The following is a 12,534-nucleotide window of genomic DNA, read 5'->3' on the forward strand; positions in this document are numbered from 1 at the left end:
GACTGGAGATTCCCACATCTTACTGCTTAACAACTTCCCCAGATGACCAGGAAAAGGGCCACCCTGGCCTTCCTTTATCCATTACTTGAAAGCTCCCAACCAGCCCATCCGTTTAAAGGATCTGGCCAGGAGGGAAAAATCACTCGGCTGATTTGCGGTATGCTGCATCCAGACAGAACCACAACGGCTTTGGCAGGGGCAACGCATTAATGTGAATTTTCATGGGCTGTTGTGAGAAACTGCCTCATTTCTCCTTTACTCACTGGTGAAAATAAGGCAAAGACACATGGAGCTTTGGAGCACCTCTTTGTTGTCAGTATTTCTCTATGTACAATAGCATATCTGCAAGACATTTCCCACAGGGCTGCACCTCCCTCTAGCCCAGGCTCCCAGTTCAAGCATCTCCTCTTCAAAGCGAGCACCTCATGCAAGCTGCCCATCTCCAGAAGAAGAGCAGCTCAGCAGTCTGCGTTTCCTTCTGCTGCTTGCTTGTGCCAGGTGGGCTGTCAGCCTTTTGCCAGGGAAGCTAAGCAGCATGGACCGAGTGTCTGCTCCCGAAAGCCACCTCCTCCCGCACTGTCTCCAAATCTATATCCTAAGTCAGGGGTTGTATCACCTGAGCAGCAGCCACTGAAAGAGAAGTCCCACCATGGTATGTCTCCAAATGTGGTCCCTTCCTGGCACGCTCGCTATCAGAAGGACACACGGATGCTTTTGATTTCTACCAGTACCAGGCCAACATGAGGGCTGGCTTTTGGACTGCCCTTGACAGGATGGAATCTTCTCCAAAGTAGTGCTTGTGATCCCTCTAGATAAAACCTGAACTCACATTTTACCATCTGACTTTTCTGCCCTTCAATTCACTTCTCCCACTCCCACATTTCTGCTTCACCTGTCCCCAACTTCTTTTCTAGCCCTTTGCAATCCCCTCCAACCGAATACATACTTTATACCAAGGGGCACTCTTTTATCCACTCTGAGCACAACGGGAGCATCCACCAGCCCAGACTACCCTGCTTTGAGTGTTATCCCTTTTATTCCCCTCACCCTCCAGCCGACATCATATTGGGATGTTCCATTAACACACTGACACTTCAGTTGCAAATGTGAGACCGGAGCACAAGGAGATAAGGGCCTTAATCCATCAGCCCAGCTGGCTCTCTGAACCAGAGCCCCATGGGGACTCCATCACCACCCGAAGCACCTCCTCAACTAAGCCACTGGGACTGCCAGCTGATCGGAGCAGCTCAGCCAATGCAGCAGCTCGGAGAGTGGGCTTTGCCACCTCCTGGAGAGCGTAGGCGACGCATCGCTGAAGCAGACAGGGCCGGTTCTGCCGTTCAGCCAAGCAGTACACTTCGCCAATAGTCCCGGGGCACAGGAAGTCCTGGCTTAGAGCGTCATCAACCAGAGACTGGAGCTCAGGAAGGAGATACTGTCCGGCAACCTTGAAAATGTCTTCAGCGAGGGCAAGGGGGAAAGGCATGCCCAACACTGGGCAGGGCTTTCCACGGCAGCCATGGAGAAAATGTGTAAGAGCCAGGAAGGGATCAGGAGATACGTCCCGAAGTGTCACCGTGGTATGGCGTGCCTCTGCGAAGCTGCCACTCAGCATGGCACAGAAGACCTCCGAGGCGCCGCTGAAGGCCTGGCGCAGGGCAGGCACCGAGATACCAGCATCAAGCTGAAAGTGCAGGTCAGCCCTGCCTTCCTCCATGAGACGGGAGTACGAGCAGGGCAGCGGGGAATCCAGGCGGGGCCGCTTCAAGGCGGGGGAGAAGACCCGGGCAGGGCTCTGCACTTGGGAGCCCAGAAGGAGCGAGAGTGAATCAGAAGCATAGAAGACAAAATGGGGGGCCGGGTCTTGCACCAGGGCCCGTACCAGGAGACGCAGGCCGGAATGGTCCAGCAGAAGCTTCCGACAGAGGGACTCCTTCCTGCAGCCGAAACGAGAGACAGGAAAGGAAGACACATCATCCCCTTGACCTTCAGCTAGCTCCCATCCCTCCTCTCCCATCCTCTGAAAATTTGTGCTCCAGACAACATTCTGCTGGCTACCTGGACCCTTCTCTCTAAAGCTCTCAAAACTGTATTGAGTTTCTTAGCATTAACGTGTACTTTTTTTTCAACATCACAACCACCAAATTTCAACAATACATTTCAGTCTAGTGGATTCTTGCAGCACCTGAGTTTATGTCAGGAGTGGTGTTTGCAGCCCTCAACCCAAATGCCTGAGGCCGTGGATGTTCAAGGCCACAAGGAAACTTTGCCCACCAGTGGCCACCATTCACTCAGGCCAGCTGCAGCCATCTTGCCACCCACTGCAGCAGGCAGCAGCCAGAGAAAGCAAAGCCATTTCCCAGCCTTTGTCCCATCTGAATGTCCGTCAGGTACAAGGGAAGAGCAGACTGACCTGCAGATCAGGGGAATGGCAAGGGCACAGGCCACCTGGTCTGATTCAGAGCCCGACAGCAGCATGTGGTGGAGCACGCCCTCCCCGAAGCGGGACTCCGCCTGGACACAGAGGTTCATCAGCAATGTCTCTCCTGCGGAAGACAGAAAGAGCGGAGACCACATTCACGTCACAGTGCCCCCGTCTGAGGCAGGGCCTGCATCAATGCACAAGCTAGGCAGCCTAAGGTTAGGACCTCCCCACACACTGCCCAGCCAGCCCCTTCCCTATTGCAAGAGCTCTGTTCCCTTTATCTTACTCGAGGCTCCACTTTAGAACTGACTTGAAAGGCCCATTAGTCTAGGGAGCCAAGCAGCTCTCTCCCTGGGGAAGGGGACCTTTCACGTTACTTTACGCCAAGGGTGGGCAACACATGCCCCAAGGGCTGGATGCAACCCATCCATGGTCTTTTGTGTGGCTGTCCTACCGGTATTGAATTTGCTGTGCTGACAGAAAACACCAGTGGCTTTGTGTAAAGACAAGCTGCACACCTCCTTTTCAAGCAAAATCACTGGGTTTTTGCTGACACGCTGCCAAATCCTGGCTGAAAATCTGGCGGGGGCAGCATGGTCAGAGCCCCACATAGGTGTCTGCCAGTCCCCAGAATTCCCCTCTCTCTCCTTTACACATTCCCAGTGCAAACCCCAGCACTGAAAGGGTGTTCTGGGCCCAGGGCCTGCTGAACCTGGGATAACAGAACCTACTGTGTTGGTGAAAAGAGATCAGGAATCCTGGTATGTCAGGCAAGGTCACTTGGCTTCCCAATGACTCAAACAGCTACTTAGTGGAACACCCCAGTATGGATTAGGAAGATGGGAAACCCATGAGATCCCAAGGTTAGCCCGAGAACAGCTCAGAAAAACACGCCATGCAGACCTGAAACCCCACAGAGATGGCAGAGACCACACATACCAAATTCCTTAAATCTCCTGGTGTCAGGCAGTCCGGCACCGAGACTGGCTGGCCCTTCCTCTTCATGTCCGGCTGTGACAGCAGAAGTGGCCTGCTCAGGAGACACGCCCAGGATTAACCAAGCCCGGATGAGAGAGGCCCCATAGGAACGCACAAAGGCCTCCAGGCAGGACGGGTTGCAGGTGAGGCGATGCAGCAGCCGCAGGCAGCGCGATGAGGGGCCGGGGCTCCCAGTGATGTAGCGCAAAAGTCCCTGCAGTGTGACTGGCGTCACCAAACTGCGGCTGGGATCCTCTGCTTGAGAAAATCGTGAAAGGAGCATCAGGGCAGGGGCTTCTGGGGCATATAACTCTCTGTCGCCCCCATGTGGGGAGAAGGAGAGCGGCAGAGCCAAGGACAGCAACTGTGATGAGGCCTCTCCAGCAGGGCGCGATAGCTGAGGGGGTGTTGTTTGCTCAGATGTTGACCGAAATTTGGCACGACGTTTCCAGCAAGTGGTAGGCATTCTGTATTCATCAGGAGAAGCTGGGAGATTCTGAACATTCAGCTTTTGGGGGACCGTGCACACCTCTTCTGTGATCAGTGCTTTGGCTACAGGTCTGGGTGTCGGTGGATTTTGGTCACTCTTGCTTGGAATTGAGGTTGTTGGAACTAAGTGCAAGTTACTGGGCCTGGGTTCATTTTGGTCAGTTTCCGACGCAATCCAAGCTAACTGCTCTACCTTGACACCTCCTTTTCCGGAATTGATCACCTCTGAAATTTGCATTGCCCCTGAAGATGATAAGCTTTGCCACTTCAACACATCCTGGCCAGGAAGCCCCTCCACTAAAGTTGCCTCTTGCGATGCTCTCACCAGCTCCGTCTGCTGCTTATTGGTCCCAGCTGCTTCTTGCTCCTCACTCCTGTCTGAGTTTGACATCTCAAGGACGCATTCGGAATGGAGACTTTCGGGTTCGTCCAGCACAGGAAATGCCCTTGGGCCTAGACCCTGCTCTGGATGAATTCCATCTCCCTCTGCTGGGTTTGCTGCCTCGGAAGCACTTGGCTGCCCCACCAGGGACATATCCAACACCGGAGAGTTTAAGAAGTCTGGGGATTCAGTCCTAAACCGCGTTTTGACTCCAGACATGGCAGGGCAGGGCCCCAGGGAGTCATCCTGTAGTTCCCGGTTGGGGCTGATGCTTCCTTGGGTATCCAATTCTGAAAGGGTGGTATCAGGGGACCACTGTGGGGAAAGGTCCCCTGGACTGGCAATAAAGCCTTCAGAGAGAAGCCAGGATCTGTTTTGTGTGGAAAGGAGATGAAACACGGAGAAACAAATCATGAGACATAAAAGGAACAAAAGAGAGAATTGGAGGAGGGGGGAGGGATTGCAGGAACAAAGACTGATGCTAATGACCTTTGCAAGTGGTAGTCATGGGGAAGAAAAATTGGAAAAGATGGCAAATGGCAGCTCCCAGATTAATGGCAAGCAGGCTCCAGGTATCTGTCGACACATCCGTGAAGCCACGTCCAGAGGCCGCTGCCAATACGACAAGCCTCACGGGCTACTGTGTGTGGTGGTGCATGGCTGAAGCCCTGAAAGGGAACAGCACAGGTTCCTCTTGCTACGTACTACCACACGTCGCAAAGACTGCGTCAAGAGGCCCGGGTCGAGACACAAGGACAGCCTGATGTCACCACCTGCGCTGCCCTCTACAGCAGCGCGATCCCCGTGAACGGAGCAAGCATGGTCTGCAGGACACAGAGAAAGTCAGCCCCCGTTGGAAGAGAAGCCAACCCCTGAGTGTCTAACTCTGTGAGTGCAGAGGAGTTGGAGACAAACAAAAAGCAACTCCACAGAGCTGGGACAGTTGAGGGAGAGGTGATGTCCCTGCACAGCTCCTCTCTCTCCCCCCTCGCACCTGCAGCCCACCTATCCCGTCCTGGTAAGTTTGCCTTTTCATGTTCCCCATGGTCGTGTTAAGTGTCCTGCTGGGTAAACTAGAAAGAAAGGCAAAGACATTTCATTTGCATGAAGCATTCTAAGAGCAGAGTCGAGTATTAGAGTGTGCATGCATGTTTGCATTTCACTGGCTCAGAATCTATATTTTTTGAGTGCAGGGAACTTACAGGCTTCATTAAATGTTAAGAGCCAACTTTAAACTCCAACAGCTTTCTGAAAGCACTGCACCTCTTTCTGATCTTTTAGACAAGGCCCAAGCCCAGATGGTCACCAGCTCAAGGCTTCACTTACCTGAGACGCTGGAAGCTGGAAGACTCTTCTCCAGGTGTAGCCTGGTCCCCACGACGCCCTTCAGAGGGGAAGTCAAACGATGCTGCGTCTCGCTCATCTTCCTGTTCCTCCTCTTCCTCCTCCTCCCGCCGCTGCTGCAGCGGCTGCTCCTGGCCCCTCCACTGCCCCTGTGCAGCCAGCCTCGCAACCAGCAAGGGCACCAGCCCTCCCACCTGCAGCACCTCCAGGGCCTCCTCATCGTAGAAAAAGGCGACGAAGGCCAGCACCACGCGGGCGTGGGAGGTGCTCTGACATCGGTCCCGCAACAGGGAGAGCAGCAGCTCCAGCCCCCCGGCCTCCCGCACCCGGCATCTGTTGACCGCCTCCCGGCACAGCAGGCACAGAGCCTTGACCAAGTGATGGAGAGGTGCCCCCGAGCCCTGCCGTCGCCGGATCTCCCCCACTAGCACTTCCACCCCCCCGGCATTGCCTACCGCGGGCCTCAGCATGCCCTGCAGGCAGAGGTTGGCCAGGGCCGCAAGCGCAGACTCCCGCATGGCCCGTTTGTCGTGACTGGCCAAGGCCACGAGGGGCACCACCCCGCCCCCCAGGCTGAGCTGCTCCGCGCAGTCCCGGCTGCAGCCCCGGGTCAGCTCCAGGAGGGCGCGCAGGGCTGCCACGGCAAGGGCGGCGTCATCCAGAGAGGAGGCCAAGCGCTCGGCGACAGGGCGGACCGCCCCCTGCTGGGCCAACACGAGGCGATGAGCAGGCGTGTCCGCCAGGTAGCGCACCGCCCTGATCACGCTCTGCAAGCACTCGCTGTCCTGGGAGGTAGTGAGGACCTGGATCAGGGGGGGCACTGCTCCTGCAGTGGAGACAGAGGCAAGAGGGAGGGGAGGGGAGGGGAGAGCCAGTCAGTCCTGACTTGGGACCGCACGCATCCCCACGCGTTCTTCACCGCCCGTCAACAGAGCCGCCTGCCGCAACAGGGTCACTGTGAGCAACAGGTGTTAAGGGCGACAGCATCTTGTCAGGGGATGCCAATTCAGCTGACTAGGATTCCTCCATTTCCCCCCTGCCCCTTTTATCAAGGATTGTATGAATGTTGGTGCTTGAGCCTTGCACAGAGATATCTGGCATTCGCATCCCAAGCACGCCTTGCTATTCAAAGCCAGCTTCTGGCCATGTTACTGCTTTGTCCCAACTCAAATGCAGTGTGTGCGTGCGGGGGGGGGGGGGGGGGGGGGGCTGTTTGCTGTTGCTATTATTTATTTCATTAAAACATTTGTACGCCACCCAATTGTGCCACAGCACCTCTGGGCAACTCACACGATAAAAACACAATAAAAACCAGTAACACATTAAAAATAAAATAACAATAAAATACAAAACAGAAATACAAAACAAAGGTCTTATGGCATTAGTTATTAAAATATTTTTTAAAGGAAGGTCTTTGCCTGGACCTGAAAAGAAAGGAAGGAAGGAAAGGGCCAGGTGATCTCCTTGGGAAGAGCATTCCAAACATGGGGAGCAGCTGCAGAGAAGGCCCTCCTCCTAGCGGCCACCCCTCTCCACTCCCTAGGGCATGGCTCACACAGGAGGGCCCCCTGCATAGATCCCACAGGCTGGGCAGGCACATACGGGTGCAGGTGCTCCCTAAGGTAACCAGGGCCTAACCCTATTACTAGACATTCAGGACCGTTAGGAATCCTAATGCAGGTCACCCAGAGGTCCACCTGGAGATCCTGTAGGGAAACACCTTGCTTACAAAAAGTCCAGGTCTGTCCCTGACACCCCCCATAACTCCTGCCTGGAGAGCTATTACCAGTCAGCATCACCATGCTGGGCTAGATGGGCTCAGTATAAGGCAGGATGAGGCAGCTTCTCATTCTTGTTCCTATATTCCACAGCTGCTTTAGACCAGGATCTAAAGCCCGCTGGCTATTTTGGCCTGCAATGCCCATCATCCCTAGCAACAGCTGTAACCCATGAGAAGGGATGCTGAGTATTACAGATCAGAATGACAGGCCGACTGCAAGTTGCCCGTCCCTGTTTTACACCAAACTTGAGCATCAGTTATTAAAATGTTTCATTTATTTTGCATGTCAAGCTTTCAAAGCACCCTGCTGATATTATCTCAGAAAATTCTGCAACAAAATAGTTCAATGTCATTCCTGTATTCAGGAGATGCAGGCAAGCTGGGGAAAACAGAAGCTTGCCTAAGCTTACCTAGCGAGGCTGGAATCAGGATAAACCATGAACCTGGGCTCCCTGCTCAGACCATTCCCCACCTGCTACACTCGCCCTCGTCAACCAGTCACTAGCCATTAAGTACAGCCAGGCTCTTGGGAATATGAAAGCCTGTATCATTCTGACTCACAGAAAAGGGGAGCAGGAAGAGGAAAATGGCATCACTCCCCCTTGAATGAGAGAAGAACGAAAAAGCTTGCCATCCTTTGGAGTAGCAATATTATACCAGCCCTTGGTATACAGTGCAGACCAGTGATGTGGGATAGAAAATTATCCGATGCTTTGTTTTTTGGTGGAAAAAATTCCGTGTCATGGGTTCATTCATACAAATTAATGGATGCCCATTGCAATTACCATAATAGGCAAAATTGGTGGTTTCAAAGCTCTAATTAATGTTTTTTCAGGTGATTATAGCTAGCAAGCATGTGAGACAATACATTTCAGAAAATATATTTGACACTGAAAGACAAATATGTTTCCGTCTGATAATGAATTAATAAATTGTGACAGTAAAACTGAAGGTGTCCCAAAATCTTTTCTGGACGTGAGCTGAGTTCTGTTGAAATAAATGGGGAACTGTCAGCATATCATGAACAGTTCTAAAATGAATTCATTTTCAGTACCTTTCTTTGTTTTCCTTTAAATTTAAACAATGCAAGAGAAGTATATGCATTTATTTAAATGTCTATTAGTATTCCACTAAATAATTTTATTTTCATTATAAAACATTTAAATCACATTAAGTGTTCTTTAATTTTCCCCTTCAATTATTTCAGGTCAAACACTTGTGGTGTACTGGGTAAAAAAATTAACAGATCCATTAATCTAAAAACAGAACAATCAATCTAAAATCTATTTTTTAGATTTGTTCTCTAAATAGATAAAATTAACATACTAATGGCATCTCTCTTATGGAAGGCTGAGCAACTTGTGGCCCTTCAAATTCTTTGTTCTGTAACTGCCATTAGTTGGTACAGTGGTTAAGGGAGCCAGTATAGCATTGAAGTTAAGAGTGTGGGACTGGGACTCAAGAGATCCGGGTTCTAGTCCCTAACCAGCCATGGAGCCAACTGGGTGACTTTGGGCCAGTCACAGATTCTCAGCCCAACCTACCTCAGGCGGTTGCTGTTGTGAAGATAAGATTGACAGAAGCAGAACTGAGTTCATTGAAAGGGAAAAAAAAGGTGGGGTATAAATATAATAAATAATTTGGTCCTAACCAGAATAGTGAGAGATGATGGGAGTTGTAGGCCAAAGCCCTTGCGCTAAGCTGGAAACTGATCTTTTCTTGTATAAGTTAACCTAATATGCATTGAAAACTGTTCCAGAAAATATTCCAGGAAAATCTCCATTTCAAAATTTTCTAGAAAACCCACATCACCTCTACAGATCCCAAATCCTATATCCCACAACAAATCCAACCCTGCATTCCCACCCAGTACACCATCCCACATTCAACCTGCTTCGTGTATGGCCTGGCAGTTCTCCGCGTCTACAGCCAAGTTGCCGAGAGCCCGTGCTGTCCGATTCTGGATGCTTTCCACGGCAAGCGATTTCAGGATAGTAACTAGAAACACACAGAATACCAGGACAGGAGGAGAGCAGAATACCACAACTGTAAAACTGCAAACTGCTTCCAGAGGAGTAGCTATGTTAATCTGTTATAGTGGGGGGGAAAGGAGTCCTGCAGGCACAATCCTATGCATATTAAGATTTCTCTAAGTCCTACAACTGCTACCACCCTGGGACTTGTAGGGCATTTTCCTGTCTAAATATGCATAAGATTGGACCCTTAACTGCCTTTCTATCACTTTCAGTTAAAAAACTGGAGTGGGAACAGAATTTTAAAGAGGGTCTCATTTGCTGACAGCCTGCAACCACCCAATCCGGAACATCTAATACAGACTGCAACTCTTCTGATCAAGATGTATCACACTTCTACACCGCAGCAGGAATGGGCAGGCTTCACCTCTGACTGGCACACTTTTCCCTACCTCCATTAAAATTAATGGGGAGATAGTACTCTATTTACTTTAACATAGATGGAGAAAAGGGTATCCTGCCAAAAACAGATAGTGGGAGAATTTAGCCACCATCCCACAAAGGACCAATAATTTTTTGAGAGGGACCATCTTCTCCACTCCAACTAAAATCAATGGACTGAACCTGCTCCTCTGATTTTAAGAAAAATGGGGGTAGAAGCTCACTGCCCAAAAAAAAAAAAAAAAAAGGTTGGGAGCAGGGAAAAAAATACAAATCCAGCAAAGGGGGACAAGAAAAGTTATAATTCAGAAGAGTGAACATCTAGAAAAGTAGGAATCAAGCATGGGGGACTCACAGCATTTTATCCTCCCGTGTCAGTTTGTGGCTGCCCCTGGGACACGTCTTCCAAAATCTCAAATGTGCCTACAGGCTCCAAAAGGTTGTCTGTCCTTATACTAGGGGATACTTCAAGATAACCACAAGGGCAAAAGATTGCCACCAACTTAACCTAGCAAGAAAACACCAACCAGGGCTAATTTGCACGTAATCCTAAATGCAGGCATATTTAAAGTAGCCCCAAAGCCTGCAATCAAAGAGGAGCCGAAGAGGTGAGGAGCACAATAGGAGAACTCCAGCATATTTACATTGATTTAAGACCATGAGTAGCCTGCACCTTTCCCCATTATCCAGTATCGAAGGCTGAAGCTGTGGCGTTCGTATGTAAACAGACAGATGGCGTTCCAAGTGCAGAAAAAGCAGAAAGCAATTACAAGCCTGAGCATATTTCCAAACTGTATCTCTTGAAGGCCTATGCAGGCCTTTCAGTGCACATTCCAATGCTCACAAGTTCAAATCGAGTTGCTCATAATTTCACAAATGTTCCAGGGCAATATGCAAGGCTTCATCTGACATGCAACCTGCAATCCTCAAAAACAGTCTTCTTCAACCTACCGCCCCTCCAGTGTTTCAAACTACAACTCCCAGCATCCCTCAATCAGCACAGCCACTAACTTGGAGTTCAAAGGCATCAACAGGGCCACACATCCCCTCCATCTTGCATTAAGAATGATGTCATCTGATGCTCCTGGAAGCCACTTCAGTACTTCTATGCCAGTCTTCACCGATGTGGCACCTTTCTGATATATTGAAACTCCTGCGGCTGGCTGGAACATGCTGGGATTTGTAACCTAACACATCCAGAGAGTTCCAGGTTGTGAAATGGGGCTCAAGATAGTCTGATATGACGCATATCTTCCTTTCCAATTCTAAGGGGCAAAGTCTGACATTTCTGCCTGACAACCTTCAATGCCCTTCAGCACACAACAAAGCTTAAAGGAACATCATCCTGTTTGCTTGGATCGCAATGCTCTCCATTGCACAGGCACCCAAAACTACTGGCACCCTGTACGTGAGAACAGGAAAGCCCTTAGGGTGAAAGGCATGCAGCTATCCTATGCGGTGCTCCCACAGACAGGCAAAGGGGGTCCGGGGTATCCACAGGCACAGGGATTTCTTTAAGTACTCTGGACCCCCACTTGCTCATGCCTGCACCCCGACGGGCAGACACCCCTTGACGGGCAAGTTAAAAAGCCTCCTGCCGCACAGCCAGTACAATCGACGCTGGCACCTAAGTGGATCAGGGTGCCTCAGCTTTATTTGGGGGGTACCCGAACCCCGCGTTTGGCCCACGCAACGTGCCCGCTTTCATCACTCCTCTTGAACCCTCTCCCCCAGGCCGCCCATAATGGGGGTTCACTCACCAAGGAGCGGGATGCCCCCAAGCTCGCGCACCTGGGTGCGGCTGCCCCCCTCGGTGCAGCAGTTCCCCAGGATGCTGAGGGCAAGGTCCAAGGTGCGCCGCGGCCGCGGGGCGCCAGCCAGGACCCCCAGGAGGGGCGCCAGCCCCCCACGGGTCCTGAAACGGGCAATGCCCCCCGCCTCCTTGATGTGTTGGGTCCTGAGAGCCAGCAAGGCCCTGCCTAGCCCCGGCTCGGTCCCCTTCTGTAGTTGGGCCAGACAATAGCCCAGAGAGGCGGTGGGGGTGGTAACCCCACCCCCCGTACCCCTTAAAGCAGGCACCGCCATCTTGGGGAGAAACCCCTGCCCAAGGGAAAGGGGGTGGAGGTTAATACATCAAAGCGGCACGGCCCGGGACACTGTGGGAATTGTAGTGCTTTCCCCATATAGACAAAACCGGAAAAGACTACAAATCCCGAGAGCCTCCCAGGTCTTCCTCCTAGCCGTAAAGGGAGTGATGTATGACGGTGGCTGTAGTGCCTTTTCCTCCCACTACTCATGAATCACAAGAAACGTCAAGAAAAAGGACATCAACTCCCATGGAGCCGTGCGCCACCAAATAGCAGACGTGTAAAACGTAGCATGATGGGAACTGAAAGAGCACGACTACAGATCCTGTAGGGGCCGCTGTCTGGGGAAGTTTTGGAAGGACTGCGCCACGGGATTTGTAGTTTCACCACTCTATTGTGCACGTCTGTACTGTTTTGTAATCAGACGTTTTCCTATTTTGTTAAGAAGAAAGACGCATAAGGATTGATACAACTTTGGGGTGATCCTTGTGAGCCTCAAGCAAACCATATATTTTAACGCTTGCCTCGGAGCACAGTAGATTTTACTCGTTAGATCAGGGTGTTGTGCTGATGAGGATTGCAACATCTATCTTCAGAATAAATGACAAAGTAACGTGCGCAACAGAGGGTTAAAA

The 12,534-nt window shown here is 51.1% G+C and overlaps 1 protein-coding gene across 2 annotated transcripts; it reads right to left on the reverse strand.

Moving 5' to 3' along the window:
- Positions 1–289: 289 nt before the first annotated feature.
- On the reverse strand, positions 290–11,950 carry ARMC5 (armadillo repeat containing 5). 2 transcript variants are annotated; one of them, XM_044447983.1, is made up of 6 exons: positions 11,573–11,950; positions 9,289–9,396; positions 5,601–6,444; positions 3,365–4,644; positions 2,414–2,546; positions 290–1,937 (listed from the first exon to the last, which is right to left on the reverse strand). In XM_044447983.1, the coding sequence occupies exons 1-6, from the start codon at positions 11,895–11,897 to the stop codon at positions 1,145–1,147; spliced, it is 3,483 nt and encodes a 1,160-aa protein (XP_044303918.1). In that variant the 5' UTR covers positions 11,898–11,950; the 3' UTR covers positions 290–1,144. The 2 variants fall into 2 exon arrangements, with proteins under 2 accessions (XP_044303918.1, XP_044303919.1); XM_044447984.1 differs by lacking the exon at positions 11,573–11,950 and adding an exon at positions 10,457–10,645.
- Between the last annotated feature and the right edge of the window lie 584 nt (positions 11,951–12,534).

This window comes from Varanus komodoensis, unplaced genomic scaffold, assembly GCF_004798865.1.
Source record: "Varanus komodoensis strain SLA01 unplaced genomic scaffold, ASM479886v1 scaffold53, whole genome shotgun sequence".
Taxonomy (NCBI): domain Eukaryota; kingdom Metazoa; phylum Chordata; class Lepidosauria; order Squamata; family Varanidae; genus Varanus; species Varanus komodoensis.